This window comes from Hemiscyllium ocellatum, unplaced genomic scaffold, assembly GCF_020745735.1.
Source record: "Hemiscyllium ocellatum isolate sHemOce1 unplaced genomic scaffold, sHemOce1.pat.X.cur. scaffold_2834_pat_ctg1, whole genome shotgun sequence".
NCBI lineage: Eukaryota > Metazoa > Chordata > Chondrichthyes > Orectolobiformes > Hemiscylliidae > Hemiscyllium > Hemiscyllium ocellatum.
The window spans coordinates 25,001-52,500 of record NW_026868221.1 but is presented as its reverse complement, the minus strand read 5'-3'; the positions used below and the strand labels follow the sequence as shown (position 1 = coordinate 52,500).

The following is a 27,500-nucleotide window of genomic DNA, read 5'->3' as shown; positions in this document are numbered from 1 at the left end:
GGGGACGGTGTTCCCCGTGTGTACCTGCGGGGACGGTGTTCCCCGTGTGTACCTGCGGGGACGGTGTTCCCCGTGTGTACCTGCGGGGACAGTGTTCCCTGTGTGTACCTGCGGGGACAGTGTTCCCAGTGTGTACCTGCGGGGTCAGTGTTCCCCGTGTGTACCTGCGGGGTCAGTGTTCCCTGTGTGTACCTGGGGGGACAGTGTTCCCTGTGTGTACCTGCGGGGACAGTGTTCCACGTGTGTACCTGCGGGGATAGTGTTCCCCGTGTGTACCTGCGGGGACGGTGTTCCCTCTGTGTACCTGCGGGGACAGTGTTCCCCGTGTGTACCTGCGGGGACAGTGTTCCCCGTGTGTACCTGCGGGGACAGTGTTCCCCGTGTGTACCTGCGGGGACAGTGTTCCCCGTGTGTACCTGCGGGGTCAGTGTTCCCTGTGTGTACCTGCGGGGTCAATGTTCCCTGTGTGTACCTGCGGGGACGGTGTTCCCTGTGTGTATCTGCGGGGACGGTGTTCCCTGTGTGTACCTGCGGGGACAGTGTTCCCTGTGTGTACCTGCGGGGACAGTGTTCCCTGTGTGTACCTGCGGGGACAGTGTTCCCCGTGTGTACCTGCGGGGACAGTGTTCCCCATGTGTACCTGCGGGGACAGTGTTCCCCGTGTGTACCTGCGGGGACAGTGTTCCCCGTGTGTACCTGCGGGGACGGTGTTCCCCGTGTGTACCTGCGGGGTCAGTGTTCCCCGTATGTACCTGCGGGGACGGTGTTCCCCGTGTGTACCTGCGGGGTCAGTGTTCCCCGTGTGTACCTGCAGGGACAGTGTTCCCTGTGTGTACCTGCGGGGTCAATGTTCCCTGTGTGTACCTGCGGGGACAGTGTTCCCTGTGTGTATCTGCGGGGACGGTGTTCCCTGTGTGTACCTGCGGGGACAGTGTTCCCTGTGTGTACCTGCGGGGACAGTGTTCCCTGTGTGTACCTGCGGGGACAGTGTTCCCTGTGTGCACCTGCGGGGACGGTGTTCCCTGTGTGTACCTGCGGGGACAGTGTTCCCTGTGTGTACCTGCGGGGACAGTGTTCCCTGTGTGCACCTGCGGGGACGGTGTTCCCTGTGTGTACCTGCGGGGACGGTGTTCCCTGTGTGTACCTGCGTTACAGTGTTCCCCGTGTGTACCTGCGGGGTCAATGTTCCCTGTGTGTACCTGCGGGGACGGTGTTCCCCATGTGTACCTGCGGGGTCAGTGTTCCCCGTGTGTACCTGCGGGGTCAGTGTTCCCAGTGTGTACCTGCGGGGACTGTGTTCCCTGTGTGTACCTGCGGGGACAGTGTTCCCTGTGTTTACCTATGGGGACAGTGTTCCCTGTGTGTACCTGCAGGGACAGTGTTCCCTGTGTGTACCTGCGGGGTCAATGTTCCCTGTGTGTACCTGCGGGGACGGTGTTCCCTGTGTGTACCTGCGGGGACAGTGTTCCCTGTGTGTACCTGCGGGGACAGTGTTCCCTGTGTGCACCTGCGGGAACGGTGTTCCCTGTGTGTACCTGCGGGGACAGTGTTCCCTGTGTGTACCTGCGGGGACAGTGTTCCCTGTGTGCACCTGCGGGGACGGTGTTCCCTGTGTGTACCTGCGGGGACGGTGTTCCCTGTGTGTACCTGCGTTACAGTGTTCCCCATGTGTACCTGCGGGGTCAGTGTTCCCAGTGTGTACCTGCGGGGACAGTGTTCCCCGTGTGTACCTGCGGGGACAGTGTTCCCCGTGTGTACCTGCGGGGACAGTGTTCCCTGTGTGTACCTGCGGGGTCGGTGTTCCCCGTGTGTACCTGCGGGGTCAATGTTCCCTGTGTGTACCTGCGGGGACAGTGTTCCCTGTGTGCTCCTGCGGGGTCAGTGTTCCCTCTGTGTACCTGCGGGGTCAGTGTTCCCCGTGTGTACCTGCGGGGTCAGTGTTCCCCGTGTGTACCTGCGGGGTCAGTGTTCCCCGTGTGTACCTGCGGGGACAGTGTTCCCTGTGTGTACCTGTGGGGACAGTGTTCCCTGTGTGTACCTGTCGGGACAGTGTTCCCCGTGTGTACCTGCGGGGTCAATGTTCCCCGTGTGTACCTGCGGGGATGGTGTTCCCCGTGTGTACCTGCGGGGACAGTGTTCCCTCTGTGTACCTGCGGGGACAGTGTTCCCCGTGTGTACCTGCGGGGTCAATGTTCCCCGTGTGTACCTGCGGGGACAGTGTTCCCCGTGTGTACCTGCGGGGACAGTGTTCCCGGTGTGTACCTGCGGGGACAGTGTTCCCTGTGTGTACCTGCGGGGTCAATGTTCCCCGTGTGTACCTGCGGGGACAGTGTTCCCTGTGTGTACCTGCGGGGTCAATGTTCCCCGTGTGTACCTGCGGGGACAGTGTTCCCTGTGTGTACCTGCGGGGACAGTGTTCCCTGTGTGTACCTGCGGGGTCAGTGATCCCCGTGTGTACCTGCGGGGACAGTGTTCCCTGTGTGTACCTGCGGGGACAGTGTTCCCCGTGTGTACCTGCGGGGTCAGTGTTCCCTGTGTGTACCTGCGGGGTCGGTGTTCCCTGTGTGTACCTGCGGGGTCAGTGTTCCCCGTGTGTACCTGCGGGGTCAGTGTTCCCGGTGTGTACCTGCGGGGACTGTGTTCCCTGTGTGTACCTGCGGGGACAGTGTTCCCTGTGTTTACCTGTGGGGACAGTGTTCCCTGTGTGTACCTGCGGGGACAGTGCTCCCCGTGTGTACCTGCGGGGACAGTGTTCCCTGTGTGCACCTGCGGGGTCAATGTTCCCTGTGTGTACCTGCGGGTACGGTGTTCCCTGTGTGTACCTGCGGGGTCAGTGTTCCCTGTGTGTACCTGCGGGGACAGTGTTCCCCGTGTGTACCTGCGGGGACGGTGTTCCCTGTGTGTACCTGCGGGGACGGTGTTCCCTGTGTGTTCCTGCGGGTACAGGGTTCCCTGTGTGTACCTGCGGGGTCAGTGTTCCCCGTGTGTACCTGCGTGGACGGTGTTCCCTGTGTGTACCTGTGGGGACAGTGTTCCCTGTGTGTACCTGCGGGGTCGGTGTTCCCTGTGTGTACCTGCGGGGAGAGTGTTCTCTGTGTGTACCTGCGGGGTCAGTGTTCCCTGTGTGTACCTGCGGGGAGAGTGTTCTCTGTGTATATCTGCGGGGTCAGTGTTCCCCGCGTGTACCTGCGGGGACAGTGTTCCCCGTGTGTACCTGCGGGGACAGTGTTCCCCGTGTGTACCTGCGGGGTCAGTGTTCCCCGTGTGTACCTGCGGGGTCAGTGTTCCCCGTGTGTACCTGCGGGGTCAATGTTCCCCGTGTGTACCTGCGGGGTCAGTGTTCCCCGTGTGTACCTGCGGGGTCAGTCCTCCCCGTGTGTACCTGCGGGGACGGTGTTCCCCGTGTGTACCTGCGGGGTCGGTGTTCCCCGTGTGTACCTGCGGGGTCAGTGTTCCCCATGTGTACCTGCGGGGACAGTGTTCCCCGTGTGTACCTGCGGGGACAGTGTTCCCCGTGTGTACCTGCGGGGACAGTGTTCCCCGTGTGTACCTGCGGGGTCAGTGTTCCCCGTGTGTACCTGCGGGAACGGTGTTCCCCGTGTGTACCTGCGGGGTCGCTGTTCCCCGTGTGTACCTGCGGGGTCAGTGTTCCCCGTGTGTACCTGCGGGGACGGTGTTCCCCGTGTGTACCTGCGGGGTCGGTGTTCCCCGTGTGTACCTGCGGGGTCAGTGTTCCCCGTGTGTACCTGCGGGGACAGTGTTCCCTGTGTGTACCTGCGGTGACAGTGTTCCCTGTGTGTACCTGCGGGGTCAATGTTCCCCGTGTGTACCTGCGGGGACAGTGTTCCCTGTGTGTACCTGCGGGGTCAATGTTCCCCGTGTGTACCTGCGGGGACAGTGTTCCCTGTGTGTACCTGCGGGGTCAGTGTTCCCCGTGTGTACCTGCGGGGACAGTGTTCCCTGTGTGTACCTGCGGGGACAGTGTTCACCGTGTGTACCTGCGGGGTCAGTGTTCCCTGTGTGTACCTGCGGGGTCGGTGTTCCCTGTGTGTACCTGCGGGGTCAGTGTTCCCCGTGTGTACCTGCGGGGTCAGTGTTCCCAGTGTGTACCTGCGGGGACTGTGTTCCCCGTGTGTACCTGCGGGGACAGTGTTCCCTGTGTGTACCTATGGGGACAGTGTTCCCTGTGTGTACCTGCGGGGACAGTGTTCCCCGTGTGTACCTGCGGGGACAGTGTTCCCTGTGTGTATCTGCGGGGACGGTGTTCCCTGTGTGTACCTGCGGGATCAGTGTTCCCCGTGTGTACCTGCGGGGTCAGTGTTCCCAGTGTGTACCTGCGGGGACTGTGTTCCCGTGTGTACCTGCGGGGTCAGTGTTCCCCGTGTGTACCTGCGGGGTCAGTGTTCCCAGTGTGTACCTGCGGGGACTGTGTTCCCCGTGTGTACCTGCGGGGACTGTGTTCCCTGTGTGTACCTGCGGGGACAGTGTTCCCTGTGTGCACCTGCAGGGTCAGTGTTCCCTGTGTGTATCTGCAGGGACGGTGTTCCCCGTGTGTACCTGCGGGGTCAGTGTTCCCTGTGTGTACCTGCGGGGACAGTGTTCCCCGTGTGTACCTGCGGGGACAGTGTTCCCTGTGTGTACCTGCGGGGTCAATGTTCCCTGTGTGTACCTGCGGGGACAGTGTTCCCTGTGTGTATCTGCGGGGACGGTGTTCCCTGTGTGTACCTGCGGGATCAGTGTTCCCCGTGTGTACCTGCGGGGTCAGTGTTCCCAGTGTGTACCTGCGGGGACTGTGTTCCCCGTGTGTACCTGCGGGGTCGGTGTTCCCTGTGTGTACCTGCGGGGTCAGTGTTCCCCGTGTGTACCTGCGGGGTCAGTGTTCCCAGTGTGTACCTGCGGGGACTGTGTTCCCCGTGTGTACCTGCGGGGACTGTGTTCCCTGTGTGTACCTATGGGGACAGTGTTCCCTGTGTGTACCTGCGGGGACAGTGTTCCCCGTGTGTACCTGCAGGGTCAATGTTCCCTGTGTGTACCTGCGGGGACAGTGTTCCCCGTGTGTACCTGCGGGGACAGTGTTCCCTGTGTGCACCTGCGGGGTCAATGTTCCCTGTGTGTACCTGCGGGGACAGTGTTCCCTGTGTGTACCTGCGGGGACAGTGTTCCCCGTGTGTACCTGCGGGGTCAATGTTCCCTGTGTGTACCTGCGGGGACAGTGTTCCCCGTGTGTACCTGCGGGGACAGTGTTCCCTGTGTGCACCTGCGGGGTCAATGTTCCCTGTGTGTACCTGCGGGGACAGTGTTCCCTGTGTGTACCTGCGGGGACAGTGTTCCCTGTGTGCACCTGCAGGGTCAGTGTTCCCTGTGTGTACCTGCAGGGACGGTGTTCCCCGTGTGTACCTGCGGGGACAGTGTTCCCTGTGTGTACCTGCGGGGACAGTGTTCCCTGTGTGCACCTGCAGGGTCAGTGTTCCCTGTGTGTACCTGCAGGGACGGTGTTCCCCGTGTGTACCTGCGGGGTCAGTGTTCCCTGTGTGTACCTGCGGGGACAGTGTTCCCCGTGTGTACCTGCGGGGTCAGTGTTCCCCGTGTGTACCTGCAGGGACAGTGTTCCCTGTGTGTACCTGCGGGGTCAATGTTTCCTGTGTGTACCTGAGGGGACAGTGTTCCCTGTGTGTATCTGCGGGGACGGTGTTCCCTGTGTGTACCTGCGGGGACGGTGTTCCCTGTGTGTACCTGCGGGGACAGTGTTCCCTGTGTGCACCTGCGGGGACGGTGTTCCCTGTGTGTACCTGCGGGGACGGTGTTCCCTGTGTGTACCTGCGGGGACAGTGTTCCCCGTGAGTACCTGCGGGGTCAATGTTCCCTGTGTGTACCTGCGGGGACGGTGTTCCCCATGTGTACCTGCGGGGTCAGTGTTCCCAGTGTGTACCTGCGGGGACAGTGTTCCCCGTGTGTACCTGCGGGGACAGTGTTCCCTGTGTGTACCTGCGGGGTCGGTGTTCCCCGTGTGTACCTGCGGGGTCAGTGTTCCCCGTGTGTACCTGCGGGGTCAGTGTTCCCCGTGTGTACCTGCGGGGACAGTGTTCCCTGTATGTACCTGCGGGGACAGTGTTCCCCGTGTGTACCTGCGGGGTCAATGTTCCCCGTGTGTACCTGCGGGGACAGTGTTCCCTGTGTGTACCTGCGGGGACAGTGTTCCCTGTGCGTACCTGCGGGGTCAATGTTCCCCGTGCGTACCTGCGGGGACAGTGTTCCCTGTGTGTACCTGCGGGGTCAATGTTCCCCGTGTGTACCTGCGGGGACAGTGTTCCCTGTGTGTACCTGCGGGGACAGTGTTCCCTGTGTGTACCTGCGGGGTCAGTGATCCCCGTGTGTACCTGCGGGGTCAGTGTTCCCTGTGTGTACCTGCGGGGTCGGTGTTCCCTGTGTGTACCTGCGGGGTCAGTGTTCCCTGTGTGTACCTGCGGGGTCAGTGTTCCCACTGTGTACCTGCGGGGACTGTGTTCCCTGTGTGTACCTGCGGGGACAGTGTTCCCTGTGTGTACCTATGGGGACAGTGTTCCCTGTGTGTACCTGCGGGGACAGTGTTCCCCGTGTGTACCTGCGGGGTCAATGTTCCCTAAGTGTACCTGCGGGGACAGTGTTCCCCGTGTGTACCTGCGGGGACAGTGTTCCCTGTGTGCACCTGCGGGGTCAATGTTCCCTGTGTGTACCTGCGGGGACAGTGTTCCCTGTGTGTACCTGCGAGGACAGTGTTCCCCGTGTGTACCTGCGGGGACGGTGTTCCCTGTGTGTACCTGCGGGGACAGTGTTCCCCGTGTGTACCTGCGGGGACAGTGTTCCCTCTGTGTACCTGGGGGTCAGTGCTCCCTGTGTGTACCTGCGCGGACAGTGTTCCCTCTGTGTACCTGCGGGGTCAGTGTTCCCCGTGTGTACCTGCGGGGACAGTGTTCCCCGTGTGTACCTGCGGGGACAGTGTTCCCTGTGTGTACCTGCGGGGTCGGTGTTCCCCGTGTGTACCTGCGGGGTCAATGTTCCCTGTGTGTACCTGCGGGGACAGTGTTCCCTGTGTGCTCCTGCGGGGTCAGTGTTCCCTCTGTGTACCTGCGGGGTCAGTGTTCCCCGTGTGTACCTGCGGGGTCAGTGTTCCCCGTGTGTACCTGCGGGGTCAGTGTTCCCCGTGTGTACCTGCGGGGACAGTGTTCCCTGTGTGTACCTGTGGGGACAGTGTTCCCTGTGTGTACCTGTCGGGACAGTGTTCCCCGTGTGTACCTGCGGGGTCAATGTTCCCCGTGTGTACCTGCGGGGATGGTGTTCCCCGTGTGTACCTGCGGGGACAGTGTTCCCTCTGTGTACCTGCGGGGACAGTGTTCCCCGTGTGTACCTGCGGGGTCAATGTTCCCCGTGTGTACCTGCGGGGACAGTGTTCCCCGTGTGTACCTGCGGGGACAGTGTTCCCTGTGTGTACCTGCGGGGTCAATGTTCCCCGTGTGTACCTGCGGGGACAGTGTTCCCTGTGTGTACCTGCGGGGTCAATGTTCCCCGTGTGTACCTGCGGGGACAGTGTTCCCTGTGTGTACCTGCGGGGACAGTGTTCCCTGTGTGTACCTGCGGGGTCAGTGATCCCCGTGTGTACCTGCGGGGACAGTGTTCCCTGTGTGTACCTGCGGGGACAGTGTTCCCCGTGTGTACCTGCGGGGTCAGTGTTCCCTGTGTGTACCTGCGGGGTCGGTGTTCCCTGTGTGTACCTGCGGGGTCAGTGTTCCCCGTGTGTACCTGCGGGGTCAGTGTTCCCAGTGTGTACCTGCGGGGACTGTGTTCCCTGTGTGTACCTGCGGGGACAGTGTTCCCTGTGTTTACCTGTGGGGACAGTGTTCCCTGTGTGTACCTGCGGGGACAGTGCTCCCCGTGTGTACCTGCGGGGACAGTGTTCCCTGTGTGCACCTGCGGGGTCAATGTTCCCTGTGTGTACCTGCGGGTACGGTGTTCCCTGTGTGTACCTGCGGGGTCAGTGTTCCCTGTGTGTACCTGCGGGGACAGTGTTCCCCGTGTGTACCTGCGGGGACGGTGTTCCCTGTGTGTACCTGCGGGGACGGTGTTCCCTGTGTGTTCCTGCGGGTACAGGGTTCCCTGTGTGTACCTGCGGGGTCAGTGTTCCCCGTGTGTACCTGCGTGGACGGTGTTCCCTGTGTGTACCTGTGGGGACAGTGTTCCCTGTGTGTACCTGCGGGGTCGGTGTTCCCTGTGTGTACCTGCGGGGAGAGTGTTCTCTGTGTGTACCTGCGGGGTCAGTGTTCCCTGTGTGTACCTGCGGGGAGAGTGTTCTCTGTGTATATCTGCGGGGTCAGTGTTCCCCGCGTGTACCTGCGGGGACAGTGTTCCCCGTGTGTACCTGCGGGGACAGTGTTCCCCGTGTGTACCTGCGGGGTCAGTGTTCCCCGTGTGTACCTGCGGGGTCAGTGTTCCCCGTGTGTACCTGCGGGGTCAATGTTCCCCGTGTGTACCTGCGGGGTCAGTGTTCCCCGTGTGTACCTGCGGGGTCAGTCCTCCCCGTGTGTACCTGCGGGGACGGTGTTCCCCGTGTGTACCTGCGGGGTCGGTGTTCCCCGTGTGTACCTGCGGGGTCAGTGTTCCCCATGTGTACCTGCGGGGACAGTGTTCCCCGTGTGTACCTGCGGGGACAGTGTTCCCCGTGTGTACCTGCGGGGACAGTGTTCCCCGTGTGTACCTGCGGGGTCAGTGTTCCCCGTGTGTACCTGCGGGAACGGTGTTCCCCGTGTGTACCTGCGGGGTCGCTGTTCCCCGTGTGTACCTGCGGGGTCAGTGTTCCCCGTGTGTACCTGCGGGGACGGTGTTCCCCGTGTGTACCTGCGGGGTCGGTGTTCCCCGTGTGTACCTGCGGGGTCAGTGTTCCCCGTGTGTACCTGCGGGGACAGTGTTCCCTGTGTGTACCTGCGGTGACAGTGTTCCCTGTGTGTACCTGCGGGGTCAATGTTCCCCGTGTGTACCTGCGGGGACAGTGTTCCCTGTGTGTACCTGCGGGGTCAATGTTCCCCGTGTGTACCTGCGGGGACAGTGTTCCCTGTGTGTACCTGCGGGGTCAGTGTTCCCCGTGTGTACCTGCGGGGACAGTGTTCCCTGTGTGTACCTGCGGGGACAGTGTTCACCGTGTGTACCTGCGGGGTCAGTGTTCCCTGTGTGTACCTGCGGGGTCGGTGTTCCCTGTGTGTACCTGCGGGGTCAGTGTTCCCCGTGTGTACCTGCGGGGTCAGTGTTCCCAGTGTGTACCTGCGGGGACTGTGTTCCCCGTGTGTACCTGCGGGGACAGTGTTCCCTGTGTGTACCTATGGGGACAGTGTTCCCTGTGTGTACCTGCGGGGACAGTGTTCCCCGTGTGTACCTGCGGGGACAGTGTTCCCTGTGTGTATCTGCGGGGACGGTGTTCCCTGTGTGTACCTGCGGGATCAGTGTTCCCCGTGTGTACCTGCGGGGTCAGTGTTCCCAGTGTGTACCTGCGGGGACTGTGTTCCCCGTGTGTACCTGCGGGGTCAGTGTTCCCCGTGTGTACCTGCGGGGTCAGTGTTCCCAGTGTGTACCTGCGGGGACTGTGTTCCCCGTGTGTACCTGCGGGGACTGTGTTCCCTGTGTGTACCTGCGGGGACAGTGTTCCCTGTGTGCACCTGCAGGGTCAGTGTTCCCTGTGTGTATCTGCAGGGACGGTGTTCCCCGTGTGTACCTGCGGGGTCAGTGTTCCCGGTGTGTACCTGCGGGGACAGTGTTCCCCGTGTGTACCTGCGGGGACAGTGTTCCCTGTGTGTACCTGCGGGGTCAATGTTCCCTGTGTGTACCTGCGGGGACAGTGTTCCCTGTGTGTATCTGCGGGGACGGTGTTCCCTGTGTGTACCTGCGGGATCAGTGTTCCCCGTGTGTACCTGCGGGGTCAGTGTTCCCAGTGTGTACCTGCGGGGACTGTGTTCCCCGTGTGTACCTGCGGGGTCAGTGTTCCCCGTGTGTACCTGCGGGGTCAGTGTTCCCAGTGTGTACCTGCGGGGACTGTGTTCCCCGTGTGTACCTGCGGGGACTGTGTTCCCTGTGTGTACCTATGGGGACAGTGTTCCCTGTGTGTACCTGCGGGGACAGTGTTCCCCGTGTGTACCTGCAGGGTCAATGTTCCCTGTGTGTACCTGCGGGGACAGTGTTCCCCGTGTGTACCTGCGGGGACAGTGTTCCCTGTGTGCACCTGCGGGGTCAATGTTCCCTGTGTGTACCTGCGGGGACAGTGTTCCCTGTGTGTACCTGCGGGGACAGTGTTCCCCGTGTGTACCTGCGGGGTCAATGTTCCCTGTGTGTACCTGCGGGGACAGTGTTCCCCGTGTGTACCTGCGGGGACAGTGTTCCCTGTGTGCACCTGCGGGGTCAATGTTCCCTGTGTGTACCTGCGGGGACAGTGTTCCCTGTGTGTACCTGCGGGGACAGTGTTCCCTGTGTGCACCTGCAGGGTCAGTGTTCCCTGTGTGTACCTGCAGGGACGGTGTTCCCCGTGTGTACCTGCGGGGACAGTGTTCCCTGTGTGTACCTGCGGGGACAGTGTTCCCTGTGTGCACCTGCAGGGTCAGTGTTCCCTGTGTGTACCTGCAGGGACGGTGTTCCCCGTGTGTACCTGCGGGGTCAGTGTTCCCTGTGTGTACCTGCGGGGACAGTGTTCCCCGTGTGTACCTGCGGGGTCAGTGTTCCCCGTGTGTACCTGCAGGGACAGTGTTCCCTGTGTGTACCTGCGGGGTCAATGTTTCCTGTGTGTACCTGAGGGGACAGTGTTCCCTGTGTGTATCTGCGGGGACGGTGTTCCCTGTGTGTACCTGCGGGGACGGTGTTCCCTGTGTGTACCTGCGGGGACAGTGTTCCCTGTGTGCACCTGCGGGGACGGTGTTCCCTGTGTGTACCTGCGGGGACGGTGTTCCCTGTGTGTACCTGCGGGGACAGTGTTCCCCGTGAGTACCTGCGGGGTCAATGTTCCCTGTGTGTACCTGCGGGGACGGTGTTCCCCATGTGTACCTGCGGGGTCAGTGTTCCCAGTGTGTACCTGCGGGGACAGTGTTCCCCGTGTGTACCTGCGGGGACAGTGTTCCCTGTGTGTACCTGCGGGGTCGGTGTTCCCCGTGTGTACCTGCGGGGTCAGTGTTCCCCGTGTGTACCTGCGGGGTCAGTGTTCCCCGTGTGTACCTGCGGGGACAGTGTTCCCTGTATGTACCTGCGGGGACAGTGTTCCCCGTGTGTACCTGCGGGGTCAATGTTCCCCGTGTGTACCTGCGGGGACAGTGTTCCCTGTGTGTACCTGCGGGGACAGTGTTCCCTGTGCGTACCTGCGGGGTCAATGTTCCCCGTGCGTACCTGCGGGGACAGTGTTCCCTGTGTGTACCTGCGGGGTCAATGTTCCCCGTGTGTACCTGCGGGGACAGTGTTCCCTGTGTGTACCTGCGGGGACAGTGTTCCCTGTGTGTACCTGCGGGGTCAGTGATCCCCGTGTGTACCTGCGGGGTCAGTGTTCCCTGTGTGTACCTGCGGGGTCGGTGTTCCCTGTGTGTACCTGCGGGGTCAGTGTTCCCTGTGTGTACCTGCGGGGTCAGTGTTCCCACTGTGTACCTGCGGGGACTGTGTTCCCTGTGTGTACCTGCGGGGACAGTGTTCCCTGTGTGTACCTATGGGGACAGTGTTCCCTGTGTGTACCTGCGGGGACAGTGTTCCCCGTGTGTACCTGCGGGGTCAATGTTCCCTAAGTGTACCTGCGGGGACAGTGTTCCCCGTGTGTACCTGCGGGGACAGTGTTCCCTGTGTGCACCTGCGGGGTCAATGTTCCCTGTGTGTACCTGCGGGGACAGTGTTCCCTGTGTGTACCTGCGAGGACAGTGTTCCCCGTGTGTACCTGCGGGGACGGTGTTCCCTGTGTGTACCTGCGGGGACAGTGTTCCCCGTGTGTACCTGCGGGGACAGTGTTCCCTCTGTGTACCTGGGGGTCAGTGCTCCCTGTGTGTACCTGCGCGGACAGTGTTCCCTCTGTGTACCTGCGGGGTCAGTGTTCCCCGTGTGTACCTGCGGGGACAGTGTTCTCTCTGTGTACCTGCGGGGTCAGTGTTCCCTGTGTGTACCTGCGGGGACAGTGTTCCCTGTGTGTACCTGCGGGGGCAGTGTTCCCTGTGTGTACCTGTGGGGTCAGTGTTCCCCGTGTGTACCTGCGGGGTCAATGTTCCCCGTGTGTACCTGCGGGGACAGTGTTCCCTGTGTGTACCTGCGGGGACAGTGTTCCCTGTGTGTACCTGCGGGGTCAGTGATCCCCGTGTGTACCTGCGGGGTCAGTGTTCCCTGTGTGTACCTGCGGGGTCGGTGTTCCCTGTGTGTACCTGCGGGGTCAGTGTTCCCTGTGTGTACCTGCGGGGTCAGTGTTCCCAGTGTGTACCTGCGGGGACTGTGTTCCCTGTGTGTACCTGCGGGGACAGTGTTCCCTGTGTGTACCTATGGGGACAGTGTTCCCTGTGTGTACCTGCGGGGACAGTGTTCCCCGTGTGTACCTGCGGGGTCAATGTTCCCTGTGTGTACCTGCGGGGACAGTGTTCCCCGTGTGTACCTGCGGGGACAGTGTTCCCTGTGTGTACCTGCGGGGTCAGTGTTCCCTGTGTGTACCTGCGGGGAGAGTGTTCTCTGTGTATATCTGCGGGGTCAGTGTTCCCCGCGTGTACCTGCGGGGACAGTGTTCCCCGTGTGTACCTGCGGGGACAGTGTTCCCCGTGTGTACCTGCGGGGTCAGTGTTCCCCGTGTGTACCTGCGGGGTCAATGTTCCCCGTGTGTACCTGCGGGGTCAGTGTTCCCCGTGTGTACCTGCGGGGTCAGTCCTCCCCGTGTGTACCTGCGGGGACGGTGTTCCCCGTGTGTACCTGCGGGGTCGGTGTTCCCCGTGTGTACCTGCGGGGTCAGTGTTCCCCATGTGTACCTGCGGGGACAGTGTTCCCCGTGTGTACCTGCGGGGACAGTGTTCCCCGTGTGTACCTGCGGGGACAGTGTTCCCCGTGTGTACCTGCGGGGTCAGTGTTCCCCGTGTGTACCTGCGGGAACGGTGTTCCCCGTGTGTACCTGCGGGGTCGCTGTTCCCCGTGTGTACCTGCGGGGTCAGTGTTCCCCGTGTGTACCTGCGGGGACGGTGTTCCCCGTGTGTACCTGCGGGGTCGGTGTTCCCCGTGTGTACCTGCGGGGTCAGTGTTCCCCGTGTGTACCTGCGGGGACAGTGTTCCCTGTGTGTACCTGCGGTGACAGTGTTCCCTGTGTGTACCTGCGGGGTCAATGTTCCCCGTGTGTACCTGCGGGGACAGTGTTCCCTGTGTGTACCTGCGGGGTCAATGTTCCCCGTGTGTACCTGCGGGGACAGTGTTCCCTGTGTGTACCTGCGGGGACTGTGTTCCCCGTGTGTACCTGCGGGGACAGTGTTCCCTGTGTGTACCTGCGGGGACAGTGTTCCCCGTGTGTACCTGCGGGGTCAGTGTTCCCTGTGTGTACCTGCGGGGTCGGTGTTCCCTGTGTGTACCTGCGGGGTCAGTGTTCCCCGTGTGTACCTGCGGGGTCAGTGTTCCCAGTGTGTACCTGCGGGGACTGTGTTCCCCGTGTGTACCTGCGGGGACAGTGTTCCCTGTGTGTACCTATGGGGACAGTGTTCCCTGTGTGTACCTGCGGGGACAGTGTTCCCCGTGTGTACCTGCGGGGTCAATGTTCCCTGTGTGTACCTGCGGGGACAGTGTTCCCCGTGTGTACCTGCGGGGACAGTGTTCCCTGTGTGCACCTGCGGGGTCAATGTTCCCCGTGTGTACCTGCGGGGACAGTGTTCCCTGTGTGTACCTGCGGGGACAGTGTTCCCTGTGTGCACCTGCAGGGTCAGTGTTCCCTGTGTGTACCTGCAGGGACGGTGTTCCCCGTGTGTACCTGCGGGGACAGTGTTCCCTGTGTGTACCTGCGGGGACAGTGTTCCCTGTGTGCACCTGCAGGGTCAGTGTTCCCTGTGTGTACCTGCAGGGACGGTGTTCCCCGTGTGTACCTGCGGGGTCAGTGTTCCCTGTGTGTACCTGCGGGGACAGTGTTCCCCGTGTGTACCTGCGGGGACAGTGTTCCCTGTGTGTACCTGCGGGGTCAATGTTCCCTGTGTGTACCTGCGGGGACAGTGTTCCCTGTGTGTATCTGCGGGGACGGTGTTCCCTGTGTGTACCTGCGGGATCAGTGTTCCCCGTGTGTACCTGCGGGGTCAGTGTTCCCAGTGTGTACCTGCGGGGACTGTGTTCCCCGTGTGTACCTGCGGGGACAGTGTTCCCTGTGTGTACCTGCGGGGTCAATGTTCCCAGTGTGTACCTGCGGGGACAGTGTTCCCTGTGTGTACCTGCGGGGACAGTGTTCCCTGTGTGTACCTGCGGGGACAGTGTTCCCTGTGTGTACCTGCGGGGTCAGTGATCCCCGTGTGTACCTGCGGGGACAGTGTTCCCTGTGTGTACCTGCGGGGACAGTGTTCCCCGTGTGTACCTGCGGGGTCAGTGTTCCCTGTGTGTACCTGCGGGGTCGGTGTTCCCTGTGTGTACCTGCAGGGTCAGTGTTCCCTGTGTGTACCTGCAGGGTCAGTGTTCCCAGTGTGTACCTGCGGGGACTGTATTCCCTGTGTGTACCTGCGGGGACAGTGTTCCCTGTGTGTACCTATGGGGACAGTGTTCCCTGTGTGTACCTGCGGGGACAGTGTTCCCCGTGTGTACCTGCGGGGTCAATGTTCCCTGTGTGTACCTGCGGGGACAGTGTTCCCCGTGTGTACCTGCGGGGACAGTGTTCCCTGTGTGCACCTGCGGGGTCAATGTTCCCTGTGTGTACCTGCGGGGACAGTGTTCCCTGTGTGTACCTGCGGGGACAGTGTTCCCTGTGTGCACCTGCAGGGTCAGTGTTCCCTGTGTGTACCTGCAGGGACGGTGTTCCCCGTGTGTACCTGCGGGGTCAGTGTTCCCTGTGTGTACCTGCGGGGACAGTGTTCCCCGTGTGTACCTGCGGGGACAGTGTTCCCTCTGTGTACCTGGGGGTCAGTGCTCCCTGTGTGTACCTGCGGGGACAGTGTTCCCTCTGTGTACCTGCGGGGTCAGTGTTCCCCGTGTGTACCTGCGGGGACAGTGTTCCCTCTGTGTACCTGCGGGGTCAGTGTTCCCTGTGTGTACCTGTGGGGACAGTGTTCCCTGTGTGTACCTGCGGGGGCAGTGTTCCCTGTGTGTACCTGCGGGGTCAGTGTTCCCCGTGTGTACCTGCGGGGACAGTGTTCCCTGTGTGTACCTCCGGGGACAGTGTTCCCCGTGTGTACCTGCGGGGTCAGTGTTCCCCGTGTGTACCTGCGGGGACAGTGTTCCCCGTGTGTACCTGCGGGGACGGTGTTCCCCGAGTGTACCTGCGGGGACGGTGTTCCCCGTGTGTACCTGCGGGGTCGGTGTTCCCCGTGTGTACCTGCGGGGACAGTGTTCCCCGTGTGTACCTGCGGGGACAGTGTTCCCCGTGTGTACCTGCGGGGACAGTGTTCCCCGCGTGTACCTGCGGGGACAGTGTTCCCCGTGTGTACCTGCGGGGACAGTGTTCCCCGTGTGTACCTGCGGGGTCAGTGTTCCCCGTGTGTACCTGCGGGGACGGTGTTCCCCGTGTGTACCTGCGGGGACGGTGTTCCCCGAGTGTACCTGCGGGCACGGTGTTCCCCGTGTGTACCTGCGGGGTCGGTGTTCCCCGTGTGTACCTGCGGGGACATTGTTCCCTGTGTGTACCTGCGAGGACAGTGTTCCCCGTGTGTACCTGCGGGGACGGTGTTCCCCGTGTGTACCTGCGGGGTCGGTGTTCCCCGTGTGTACCTGCGGGGACAGTGTTCCCCGTGTGTACCTGCGGGGACAGTGTTCCCTGTGTGTACCTGCGGGGACAGTGATCCCCGTGTGTACCTGCGGGGTCAATGTTCCCCGTGTGTACCTGCGGGGACAGTGTTCCCTGTGTGTACCTGCGGGGACAGTGTTCCCTGTGTGTACCTGCGGGGTCAATGTTCCCCGTGTGTACCTGCGGGGACAGTGTTCCCTGTGTGTACCTGCGGGGTCAATCTTCCCCGTGTGTACCTGCGGGGACAGTGTTCCCCGTGTGTACCTGCGGGGACAGTGTTCCCCGTGTGTACCTGCGGGGTCAGTGTTCCCCGTGTGTACCTGCGGGGACAGTGTTCCCCGTGTGTACCTGCGGGGACGGTGTTCCCCGTGTGTACCTGCGGGGACGGTGTTCCCCGTGTGTACCTGCGGGGTCGGTGTTCCCCGTGTGTACCTGCGGGGACATTGTTCCCTGTGTGTACCTGCGAGGACAGTGTTCCCCGTGTGTACCTGCGGGGACGGTGTTCCCCGTGTGTACCTGCGGGGTCGGTGTTCCCCGTGTGTACCTGCGGGGACAGTGTTCCCCGTGTGTACCTGCGGGGACAGTGTTCCCCGTGTGTACCTGCGGGGACAGTGATCCCCGTGTGTACCTGCGGGGTCAATGTTCCCCGTGTGTACCTGCGGGGACAGTGTTCCCTGTGTGTACCTGCGGGGACAGTGTTCCCTGTGTGTACCTGCGGGGTCAATGTTCCCCGTGTGTACCTGCGGGGACAGTGTTCCCTGTGTGTACCTGCGGGGTCAATCTTCCCCGTGTGTACCTGCGGGGACAGTGTTCCCTGTGTGTACCTGCGGGGTCAGTGTTCCCCGTGTGTACCTGCGGGGACAGTGTTCCCTGTGTGTACCTGCGGGGACAGTGTTCCCCGTGTGTATCTGCGGGGTCAGTGTTCCCTGTGTGTACCTGCGGGGTCGGTGTTCCCCGTGTGTACCTGCGGGGTCAGTGTTCCCAGTGTGTACCTGCGGGGACTGTGTTCCCTGTGTGTACCTGCGGGGACAGTGTTCCCTGTGTGTACCTATGGGGACAGTGTTCCCTGCGTGTACCTGCGGGGACAGTGTTCCCCGTGTGTACCTGCGGGGTCAATGTTCCCTGTGTGTACCTGCGGGGACAGTGTTCCCTGTGTGTACCTGCGGGGACAGTGTTCCCTGTGTGTACCTGCGGGGTCGGTGTTCCCCGTGTGTACCTGCGGGGTCAGTGTTCCCCGTGTGTACCTGCGGGGTCAGTGTTCCCCGTGTGTACCTGCGGGGTCAGTGTTCCCCGTGTGTACCTGCGGGGACAGTGTTCCCTGTGTGTACCTGCGGGGACAGTGTTCCCCGTGTGTACCTGCGGGGTGAATGTTCCCCGTGTGTACCTGCGGGGACAGTGTTCCCTGTGTGTACCTGCGGGGACAGTGTTCCCTGTGTGTACCTGCGGGGTCAATGTTCCCCGTGCGTACCTGCGGGGACAGTGTTCCCTGTGTGTACCTGCGGGGTCAATGTTCCCCGTGCGTACCTGCGGGGACAGTGTTCCCTGTGTGTACCTGCGGGGTCAATGTTCCCAGTGTGTACCTGCGGGGACAGTGTTCCCTGTGTGTACCTGCGGGGACAGTGTTCCCTGTGTGTACCTGCGGGGACAGTGTTCCCTGTGTGTACCTGCGGGGTCAGTGATCCCCGTGTGTACCTGCGGGGACAGTGTTCCCTGTGTGTACCTGCGGGGACAGTGTTCCCCGTGTGTACCTGCGGGGTCAGTGTTCCCTGTGTGTACCTGCGGGGTCGGTGTTCCCTGTGTGTACCTGCGGGGTCAGTGTTCCCTGTGTGTACCTGCAGGGTCAGTGTTCCCAGTGTGTACCTGCGGGGACTGTATTCCCTGTGTGTACCTGCGGGGACAGTGTTCCCCGTGTGTACCTATGGGGACAGTGTTCCCTGTGTGTACCTGCGGGGACAGTGTTCCCCGTGTGTACCTGCGGGGTCAATGTTCCCTGTGTGTACCTGCGGGGACAGTGTTCCCCGTGTGTACCTGCGGGGACAGTGTTCCCTGTGTGCACCTGCGGGGTCAATGTTCCCTGTGTGTACCTGCGGGGACAGTGTTCCCTGTGTGTACCTGCGGGGACAGTGTTCCCTGTGTGCACCTGCAGGGTCAGTGTTCCCTGTGTGTACCTGCAGGGACGGTGTTCCCCGTGTGTACCTGCGGGGTCAGTGTTCCCTGTGTGTACCTGCGGGGACAGTGTTCCCCGTGTGTACCTGCGGGGACAGTGTTCCCTCTGTGTACCTGGGGGTCAGTGTTCCCTGTGTGTACCTGTGGGGACAGTGTTCCCTGTGTGTACCTGCGGGGGCAGTGTTCCCTGTGTGTACCTGCGGGGTCAGTGTTCCCCGTGTGTACCTGCGGGGACAGTGTTCCCTGTGTGTACCTCCGGGGACAGTGTTCCCCGTGTGTACCTGCGGGGACAGTGTTCCCTCTGTGTACCTGCGGGGTCAGTGTTCCCCGTGTGTACCTGCGGGGACGGTGTTCCCTGTGTGTACCTGCGGGGACGGTGTTCCCTGTGTGTTCCTGCGGGTACAGGGTTCCATGTGTGTACCTGCGGGGTCAGTGTTCCCCGTGTGTACCTGCGGGGACGGTGTTCCCTGTGTGTGCCTGTGGGGACAGTGTTCCCTGTGTGTACCTGCGGGGTCGGTGTTCCCTGTGTGTACCTGCGGGGACGGTGTTCCCAGTGTGTACCTACGGGGAGAGTGTTCTCTGTGTGTACCTGCGGTGACAGTGTTCCCCGTGTGTACCTGCGGGGATAGTGTTCCCCGTGTGTACCTGCGGGGACAGTGTTCCCTGTGTGTACCTGCGGGGTCAGTGTTCCCTGTGTGTACCTGCGGGGAGAGTGTTCTCTGTGTGTACCTGCGGGGTCAGTGTTCCCCGTGTGTACCTGCGGGGACAGTGTTTCCCGTGTGTACCTGCGGGGACGGTGTTCCCCGCGTGTACCTGCGGGGACGGTGTTCCCCGTGTGTACCTGCGGGGTCGGTGTTCCCCGTGTGTACCTGCGGGGTCAGTGTTCCCCGTGTGTACCTGCGGGGACAGTGTTCCCTGTGTGTACCTGCGAGGACAGTGTTCCCCGTGTGTACCTGCGGGGACGGTGTTCCCCGTGTGTACCTGCGGGGTCGGTGTTCCCTGTGTGTACCTGCGGGGACAGTGTTCCCCGTGTGTACCTGCGGGGACAGTGTTCCCTGTGTGTACCTGCGGGGACAGTGTTCCCGTGTGTACCTGCGGGGTCAATGTTCCCCGTGTGTACCTGCGGGGACAGTGTTCCCTGTGTGTACCTGCGGGGACAGTGTTCCCTGTGTGTACCTGCGGGGTCAATGTTCCCCGTGTGTACCTGCGGGGACAGTGTTCCCTGTGTGTACCTGCGGGGTCAATGTTCCCCGTGTGTACCTGCGGGGACAGTGTTCCCTGTGTGTACCTGCGGGGTCAGTGTTCCCCGTGTGTACCTGCGGGGACAGTGTTCCCTGTGTGTACCTGCGGGGTTGGTGTTCCCTGTGTGTACCTGCGGGGTCAGTGTTCCCCGTGTGTACCTGCGGGGTCAGTGTTCCCAGTGTGTACCTGCGGGGACTGTGTTCCCTGTGTGTACCTGCGGGGACAGTGTTCCCTGTGTGTACCTGCGGGGACAGTGTTCCCCGTGTGTACCTGCGGGATCAATGTTCCCCGTGTGTACCTGCGGGGACAGTGTTCCCCGTGTGTACCTGCGGGGACAGTGTTCCCCGTGTGTACCTGCGGGGACAGTGTTCCCTGTGTGCACCTGCGGGGTCAATGTTCCCTGTGTGTACCTGCGGGGACAGTGTTCCCTGTGTGTACCTGCGGGGACAGTGTTCCCTGTGTGTACCTGCAGGGACGGTGTTCTCCGTGTGTACCTGCGGGGTCAGTGTTCCCCGTGTGTACCTGCGGGGACAGTGTTCCCCGTGTGTACCTGCGGGGACAGTGTTCCCTCTGTGTACCTGGGGGTCAGTGTTCCCTGTGTGTACCTGCGGGGACAGTGTTCCCTCTGTGTACCTGCGGGGTCAGTGTTCCCCGTGTGTACCTGCGGGGACAGTGTTCCCTCTGTGTACCTGCGGGGACAGTGTTCCCTGTGTGTACCTGCGGGGACAGTGTTCCCTGTGTGTACCTGCGGGGGCAGTGTTCCCTGTGTGTACCTGCGGGGTCAGTGTTCCCTGTGTGTACCTGCGGGGACAGTGTTCCCCGTGTGTACCTGCGGGGACAGTGTTCCCTGTGTGTTCCTGCGGGTACAGGGTTCCCTGTGTGTACCTGCGGGGTCAGTGTTCCCCGTGTGTACCTGCGGGTACGGTGTTCCCTGTGTGTACCTGTGGGGACAGTGTTCCCTGTGTGTACCTGCGGGGTCGGTGTTCCCTGTGTGTACCTGCGGGGACGGTGTTCGCAGTGTGTACCTACGGGGAGAGTGTTCTCTGTGTGTACCTGCGGTGACAGTGTTCCCTGTGTGTACCTGCCGGGACAGTGTTCCCTGTGTGTACCTGCGGGGACAGTGTTCCCTGTGTGTACCTGCAGGGACGGTGTTCTCCGTGTGTACCTGCGGGGTCAGTGTTCCCCGTGTGTACCTGCGGGGACAGTGTTCCCCGTGTGTACCTGCGGGGACAGTGTTCCCTCTGTGTACCTGGGGGTCAGTGTTCCCTGTGTGTACCTGCGGGGACAGTGTTCCCTCTGTGTACCTGCGGGGTCAGTGTTCCCCGTGTGTACCTGCAGGGACAGTGTTCCCTCTGTGTACCTGCGGGGACAGTGTTCCCTGTGTGTACCTGCGGGGACAGTGTTCCCTGTGTGTACCTGCGGGGGCAGTGTTCCCTGTGTGTACCTGCGGGGTCAGTGTTCCCTGTGTGTACCTGCGGGGACAGTGTTCCCCGTGTGTACCTGCGGGGACAGTGTTCCCTGTGTGTTCCTGCGGGTACAGGGTTCCCTGTGTGTACCTGCGGGGTCAGTGTTCCCCGTGTGTACCTGCGGGGACGGTGTTCCCTGTGTGTACCTGTGGGGACAGTGTTCCCTGTGTGTACCTGCGGGGTCGGTGTTCCCTGTGTGTACCTGCGGGGACGGTGTTCGCAGTGTGTACCTACGGGGAGAGTGTTCTCTGTGTGTACCTGCGGTGACAGTGTTCCCCGTGTGTACCTGCGGGGATAGTGTTCCCCGTGTGTACCTGCGGGGACAGTGTTCCCTGTGTGTACCTGCGGGGAGAGTGTTCTCTGTGTGTACCTGCGGGGTCAGTGTTCCCTGTGTGTACCTGCGGGGAGAGTGTTCTCTGTGTGTATCTGCGGGGTCAGTGTTCCCCGCGTGTACCTGCGGGGACAGTGTTCCCCATGTGTACCTGCGGGGACAGTGTTCCCCGTGTGTACCTGCGGGGTCAGTGTTCCCCGTGTGTACCTGCGGGGACAGTGTTACCCGTGTGTACCTGCGGGGTCAGTGTTCCCCGTGTGTACCTGCGGGGACAGTGTTCCCTGTGTGTACCTGCGGGGACAGTGTTCCCCGTGTGTACCTTTGGGGACAGTGTTCCCCGTGCGTACCTGCGGGGACAGTGTTCCCTGTGTGTACCTGTGGGGACAGTGTTCCCCGTGTGTACCTGCGGGGTCAGTGTTCCCCGTGTGTACCTGCGGGGTCAGTGTTCCCTGTGTGTACCTGCGGGGACAGTGTTCCCCGTGTGTACCTGCGGGGACAGTGTTCCCTGTGTGTACCTGTGGGGACAGTGTTCCCCGTGTGTACCTGCGGGGACAGTGTTCCCTCTGTGTACCTGGGGGTCAGTGTTCCCTGTGTGTACCTGCGGGGACAGTGTTCCCTGTGTGTACCTGCGGGGTCAGTGTTCCCCGTGTGTACCTGCGGGGACAGTGTTCCCTCTGTGTACCTGCGGGGACAGTGTTCCCTGTGTGTACCTGCGGGGGCAGTGTTCCCTGTGTGTACCTGCGGGGTCAGTGTTCCCTGTGTGTACCTGCGGGGTCAGTGTTCCCTGTGTGTACCTGCGGTGACAGTGTTCCCCGTGTGTACCTGCGGGGACAGTGTTCCCTGTGTGTTCCTGCGGGTACAGGGTTCCCTGTGTGTACCTGCGGGGTCAGTGTTCCCCGTGTGTACCTGCGGGGACGGTGTTCCCTGTGTGTACCTGTGGGGACAGTGTTCCCTGTGTGTACCTGCGGGGTCGGTGTTCCCTGTGTGTTCCTGCGGGGACGGTGTTCGCAGTGTGTACCTACGGGGAGAGTGTTCTCTGTGTGTACCTGCGGTGACAGTGTTCCCCGTGTGTACCTGCGGGGATAGTGTTCCCCGTGTGTACCTGCGGGGACAGTGTTCCCTGTGTGTACCTGCGGGGAGAGTGTTCTCCGTGTGTACCTGCGGGGTCAGTGTTCCCCGTGTGTACCTGCGGGGACAGTGTTCCCCATGTGTACCTGCGGGGTCAGTGTTCCCCGTGTGTACCTGCGGGGACAGTGTTCCCTGTGTGTACCTGCGGGGACAGTGTTCCCCGTGTGTACCTGCGGGGACAGTGTTCCCCGTGCGTACCTGCGGGGACAGTGTTCCCTGTGTGTACCTGTGGGGACAGTGTTCCCCGTGTGTACCTGCGGGGTCAGTGTTCCCCGTGTGTACCTGCGGGGTCAGTGTTCCCTGTGTGTACCTGTGGGGACAGTGTTCCCCGTGTGTACCTGCGGGGACAGTGTTCCCTGCCTGTCCCTGTGGGGACAGTGTTCCCTGTGTGTACCTGCGGGGTCAGTGTTCCCCGTGTGTACCTGCGGGGACAGTGTTCCCCGTGTGTACCTGCGGGGTCGGTGTTCCCCGTGTGTAGCTGCGGGGACAGTGTTCCCTGTGTGTACCTGCGGGGACAGTGTTCCCTGTGTGTACCTGCGGGGTCGGTGTTCCCCGTGTGTACCTGCGGGGACAGTGTTCCCTGCCTGTACCTGTGTGATGAGGAGCTGACAGGAGGTGAGCTCTCGGCTGTTCTCCTCCATCTTGCGGTTACTCTCCCTCTGTATATCCTCCAGCTGGCGGCATCTCTTCATCAGTGTCTTCACCTCCGACTTCATCTTACTGATGTACAGCCGTGCCAGCGTGAACTCCTCTTCCAGAGCACCGTTCAACTCCACTGGCTGGGGGAGAGGGGGAGAGGGGAGAGAGGGAGGAGGAGGGAGAGAGAGAAGGAGGGAGAGAGAGAAGGGGAGAGAGGGAGAGGGAGAGAGAGAGAGAAGGGGAGCGAGACAGCAAGGGAGAGAGAGAAGGGGAGAGAGAGAAGGGGAGAGAGAGAGAGGGGAGAGAGTGAGGAGGACAGAGAGAGAGAAGGAGGGAGAGAGAGAAGGGGAGAGAGAGAGAGAAGGGGAGAGAGGTAGAGGGGAGAGAGAGAGGAGGAGGGAGAGAGAGAAGGGGGGAGAGAGAGAGGAAAGAGAGACAGAGAAGGGGCGAGAGAGAGAGAGAGCGAGACAGAGAAGGAGGGAGTGAGAGAGAGAGCGAGACAGAGAAGGAGGGAGTGAGAGAGGGAAGAGAGACAGAGAGGGAGAGAGAGAAAAGGAGAGAGTGAGGGGGGAGAGGGAGAAGGGGAGAGAGAGAAAAGGAGGGAGAGAGAGGGAGAGAACGAGAGGGGAGAGAGAGAGAAAGAGGGAGAGAGAAAATGGGAGAGAGAGAGAGAGAGGGAAGGAGAGAGGGAGAGGGGGTGAGAGAGAGAGAGGGAGAGTGGAGAGAGAGAAGGGAAGAGAGAGAGAAGGAGGGGGAGAGAGACGGGGAGGGAGAGAGATGGAGAGGGAGAGAGAGAGAGAGAAGGAGAGAGAGAAGGGGAGTAGAGGGAGAGAGAGAATGAGACGGGGGTCGAAAGAGAGAGAAGGAGAGAGAGTGTGAGAATGGGAGAGGTAGAGAGAAGGAGAGAGAGAGGTGGGGGGAGAGAGAGAGAGAGAAGGAGAGAGAGAGAGAGAGAGAGAGAGGAGACGAGAGGGAGAGGAGAATGAGGGGAGATGGAGGGCGAGAGGAGACAGGGAGAGAGTGAGTGAGTGAGGGGAGAAGGAGAGAGGGAGAGAGGGAGAGAGGAGTAGGAGAGAGGGGGGACAGAGGGCAGAGGAGGGAGAGGGAGGGAGGGAGGAGAGAGGGAGGGAGTGAGGGAACAAGAGAGGGAGGGAGTGAGTGTGAGTGAGAAAGAGGTTAGTGCAAGGGGGAGTGTGTCAGTGTTTACAGGGGGGGTGTCCCGGGGGGAGGGGGGAGTGTGTCAGTGTTTACGGGGGGGGTGTCCCGGGGGGAGGGGGGAGTGTGTCAGTGTTTACAGGGGGGTCCCCGGGGGGAGGGGGGAGTGTGTCAGTGTTTACAGGGGGGTCCCCGGGGGGAGGGGGGAGTGTGTCAGTGTTTACAGGGGGGGGGGGTCCCCGGGGGGAGGGGGGAGTGTGTCAGTGTTTACAGGGGGGGGGTCCCCGGGGGGAGGGGGGGAGTGTGTCAGTGTTTACAGGGGGGGGGGGTCCCCGGGGGGAGGGGGGAGTGTGTCAGTGTTTACAGGGGGGGGGGTCCCCGGGGGGAGGGGGGAGTGTGTCAGTGTTTACAGGGGGGGTCCCCGGGGGGAGGGGGGAGTGTGTCAGTGTTTACAGGGGGGGGGTCCCCGGGGGGAGGGGGGAGTGTGTCAGTGTTTACAGGGGGGTCCCCGGGGGGGGGGGGGAGTGTGTCAGTGTTTACAGGGGGGGTCCCGGGGGGAGGGGGGAGTGTGTCAGTGTTTACAGGGGGGGGGTCCCCGGGGGGAGGGGGGAGTGTGTCAGTGTTTACAGGGGGGGGGTCCCCGGGGGGAGGGGGGAGTGTGTCAGTGTTTACAGGGGGGGGGTCCCCGGGGGGAGGGGGGAGTGTGTCAGTGTTTACAGGGGGGGGGTCCCCGGGGGGAGGGGGGAGTGTGTCAGTGTTTACAGGGGGGGTCCCCGGGGGGAGGGGGGAGTGTGTCAGTGTTTACGGGGGGGGGTCCCCGGGGGGAGGGGGGAGTGTGTCAGTGTTTACAGGGGGGTCCTCGGGGGGAGGGGGGAGTGTGTCAGTGTTTACAGGGGGGGGGTCCCCGGGGGGAGGGGGGAGTGTGTCAGTGTTTACAGGGGGGGGTCCCCGGGGGGGGGGGGAGTGTGTCAGTGTTTACAGGGGGGGGGTCCCCGGGGGGAGGGGGGAGTGTGTCAGTGTTTACAGGGGGGGGGTCCCCGGGGGGAGGGGGGAGTGTGTCAGTGTTTACAGGGGGGGGGTCCCCGGGGGGAGGGGGGAGTGTGTCAGTGTTTACAGGGGGGGGTCCCCGGGGGGAGGGGGGAGTGTGTCAGTGTTTACAGGGGGGTCCCCGGGGTGGGGGGAGTGTGTCAGTGTTACAGGAGGGTCCCCAGGGTGGGGGGAGTGTGTCAGTGTTTACAGGGGGGTCCCCAGGGTGGGGGGAGTGTGTCAGTGTTTACGGGGGTGGGGGGGGGGAGTGTGTCAGTATTTACAGGGGGGTCCCCAGGGTGGGGGGAGTGTGTCAGTGTTTACAAGGGGGGGTGGGGGAGTGTGTCAGTGTTACAGAGGGGTCCCCAGGGTGGGGGGTGTTTTCGGGGGGGGGTCTGCAGACACTCACCACTTTCCAGTCCCCGTTTCCGATGATGTTGTTGAAGTCGCTCAGGTCCTTGAGGAGGGTGTTCAATACCTCAGTGATCCTCTTCTTCTGATAGTGACCCCTCTCCTGGGCGTGATGGAGTTCAGCTTCCAGGGTGATCAGGGTGGTCTGTGACCCCCCGGGCAGACCCAGGGGGTGAGGGAGGGGGTGATAGGGGACACACATCGCCAATGAACACAGATATCCATGAGGCTGACCCAGCACGGCCATTCTCCGAGTGTGGGTCTGACCGAGAGACACTCGGGAACTGTGTATCACCCTCCCTCAGCACTGACCCTCCCACAGCACCCACTCCCTCAGCACCCGCTCCCTCAGCACCGACCCTCCCACAGCACCCGCTCCCTCAGCACCCGCTCCCTCAGCACCGACCCTCCCACAGCACCCACTCCCTCAGCACTGACCCTCCCTCAGCACTGACCCTCCCTCAGCACTGACCCTCCCACAGCACCCACTCCCTCAGCACCGACCCTCCCACAGCACCCACTCCCTCAGCACTGACCCTCCCACAGCGCCCGCTCCCTCAGCACTGACCCTCCCACAGCACCCACTCCCCAGCACTGACCCTCCCACAGCACCCGCTCCCTCAGCACTGACCCTCCCACAGCGTCCGCTCCCTCAGCACTGACCCTCCCACAGCGTCCGCTCCCTCAGCACTGACCCTCTCACAGCGCCCACTCCCTCAGCACTGACCCTCCCTCTGCACTGACCCTCGCACAGCACCCGCTCCCTCAGCACCGACCCTCCCACAGCACCCTCTCCCTCAGCACCGACCCTCCCACAGCACCCACTCCCTCAGCACTGACCCTCCCACAGCGTCCGCTCCCTCAGCACTGACCCTCCCACAGCGCCCACTCCCTCAGCACTGACCCTCCCTCTGCACTGACCCTCGCACAGCACCCGCTCCCTCAGCGCTGACCCTCCCTCAGCACCCACTCCCTCAGCACTGACCCTCCCACAGCACCCGCTCCCTCAGCACTGACCCTCCCACAGCGCCCACTCCCTCAGCACTGACCCTCCCTCTGCACTGACCCTCGCACAGCACCCGCTCCCTCAGCGCTGACCCTCCCTCAGCACCCACTCCCTCAGCACTGACCCTCCCACAGCACCCGCTCCCTCAGCACTGACCCTCCCACAGCGCCCACTCCCTCAGCACTGACCCTCCCACAGCGCCCACTCCCTCAGCACTGACCCTCCCTCTGCACTGACCCTCGCACAGCACCCGCTCCCTCAGCACTGACCCTCCCTCAGCACTGACCCTCCCTCAGCACTGACCCTCCCACTGCCCCCCCTCACCATTTTCTTGGCCAGTTCGTCGGTCAGCAATCTGTTCTGTTTGCTCATCTCCTCGACCTCCTGTGACTTCTGGTCGTAGTTGACAGCGAGTTCCTCTAGCGCCTGCAGCACCTCTTTCACCTCGTCCTTGGCACTCTCGTTCTCCATCTGCAGTCGGCTCAGCTCCTCTCGGAATCTCTCGTTGTCACTCCGCGTGGAGGCCAGGAGCTTTGGTCCCGGGTGCCGTGGGGTGGGGGTGAGACGGTGTTGTGGGTGCGCAGACAGAGAGAGACGGTGAGAGAGAGAGAGAGAGAGAGACGGAGAGAGACAGGGAGTGACAGAGAAACAGAGAGAGAGAGAGAGGAGACAGACAGAGAGAGAGAGAGAAAGAGGGGGAGAGAGAGACAGAGACACAGAGAGAGAGAGAGAGACAGACAGACAGACAGAGAAACAGAGAGAGAGAGACGGAGAGAGAAACAGGGAGATACACAGAAACAGAGAGAGAGGGACAGAGCGCGACGAAGAGAGAGAGACAGAGAGAGGGACAGAAAAACAGAGAGAAATAGAGAGACCCAGAGAGAGAAAAATAGAGAGGGTGAGACAGAGAGAGAGAGACAGAGAGAGAGAGGGAGAAACAGAGAGAGAGAGAGACAGAGAGAGAGAGAGAGAGAGAGAAACAGAGAGAGAGAGAGAGACAGAGACAGAGAGAGAGAGAGA

At 62.1% G+C, this 27,500-nt stretch overlaps 1 protein-coding gene across 1 annotated transcript in view; it reads right to left on the bottom strand.

The window, feature by feature from the left end:
* Positions 1-27,500, bottom strand: part of LOC132812583 (kinesin heavy chain-like) — a gene marked incomplete at both ends in the record, with an annotated part of 63,369 nt that overhangs the window by 11,373 nt on the left and 24,496 nt on the right. The window contains 3 exons of the mRNA XM_060822973.1: positions 22,834-23,022; positions 25,476-25,619; positions 26,805-27,011. Of these exons, the coding sequence (XP_060678956.1) occupies positions 22,834-23,022; positions 25,476-25,619; positions 26,805-27,011 (540 nt within the window). The remainder of the gene's footprint in view (positions 1-22,833; positions 23,023-25,475; positions 25,620-26,804; positions 27,012-27,500) is intronic.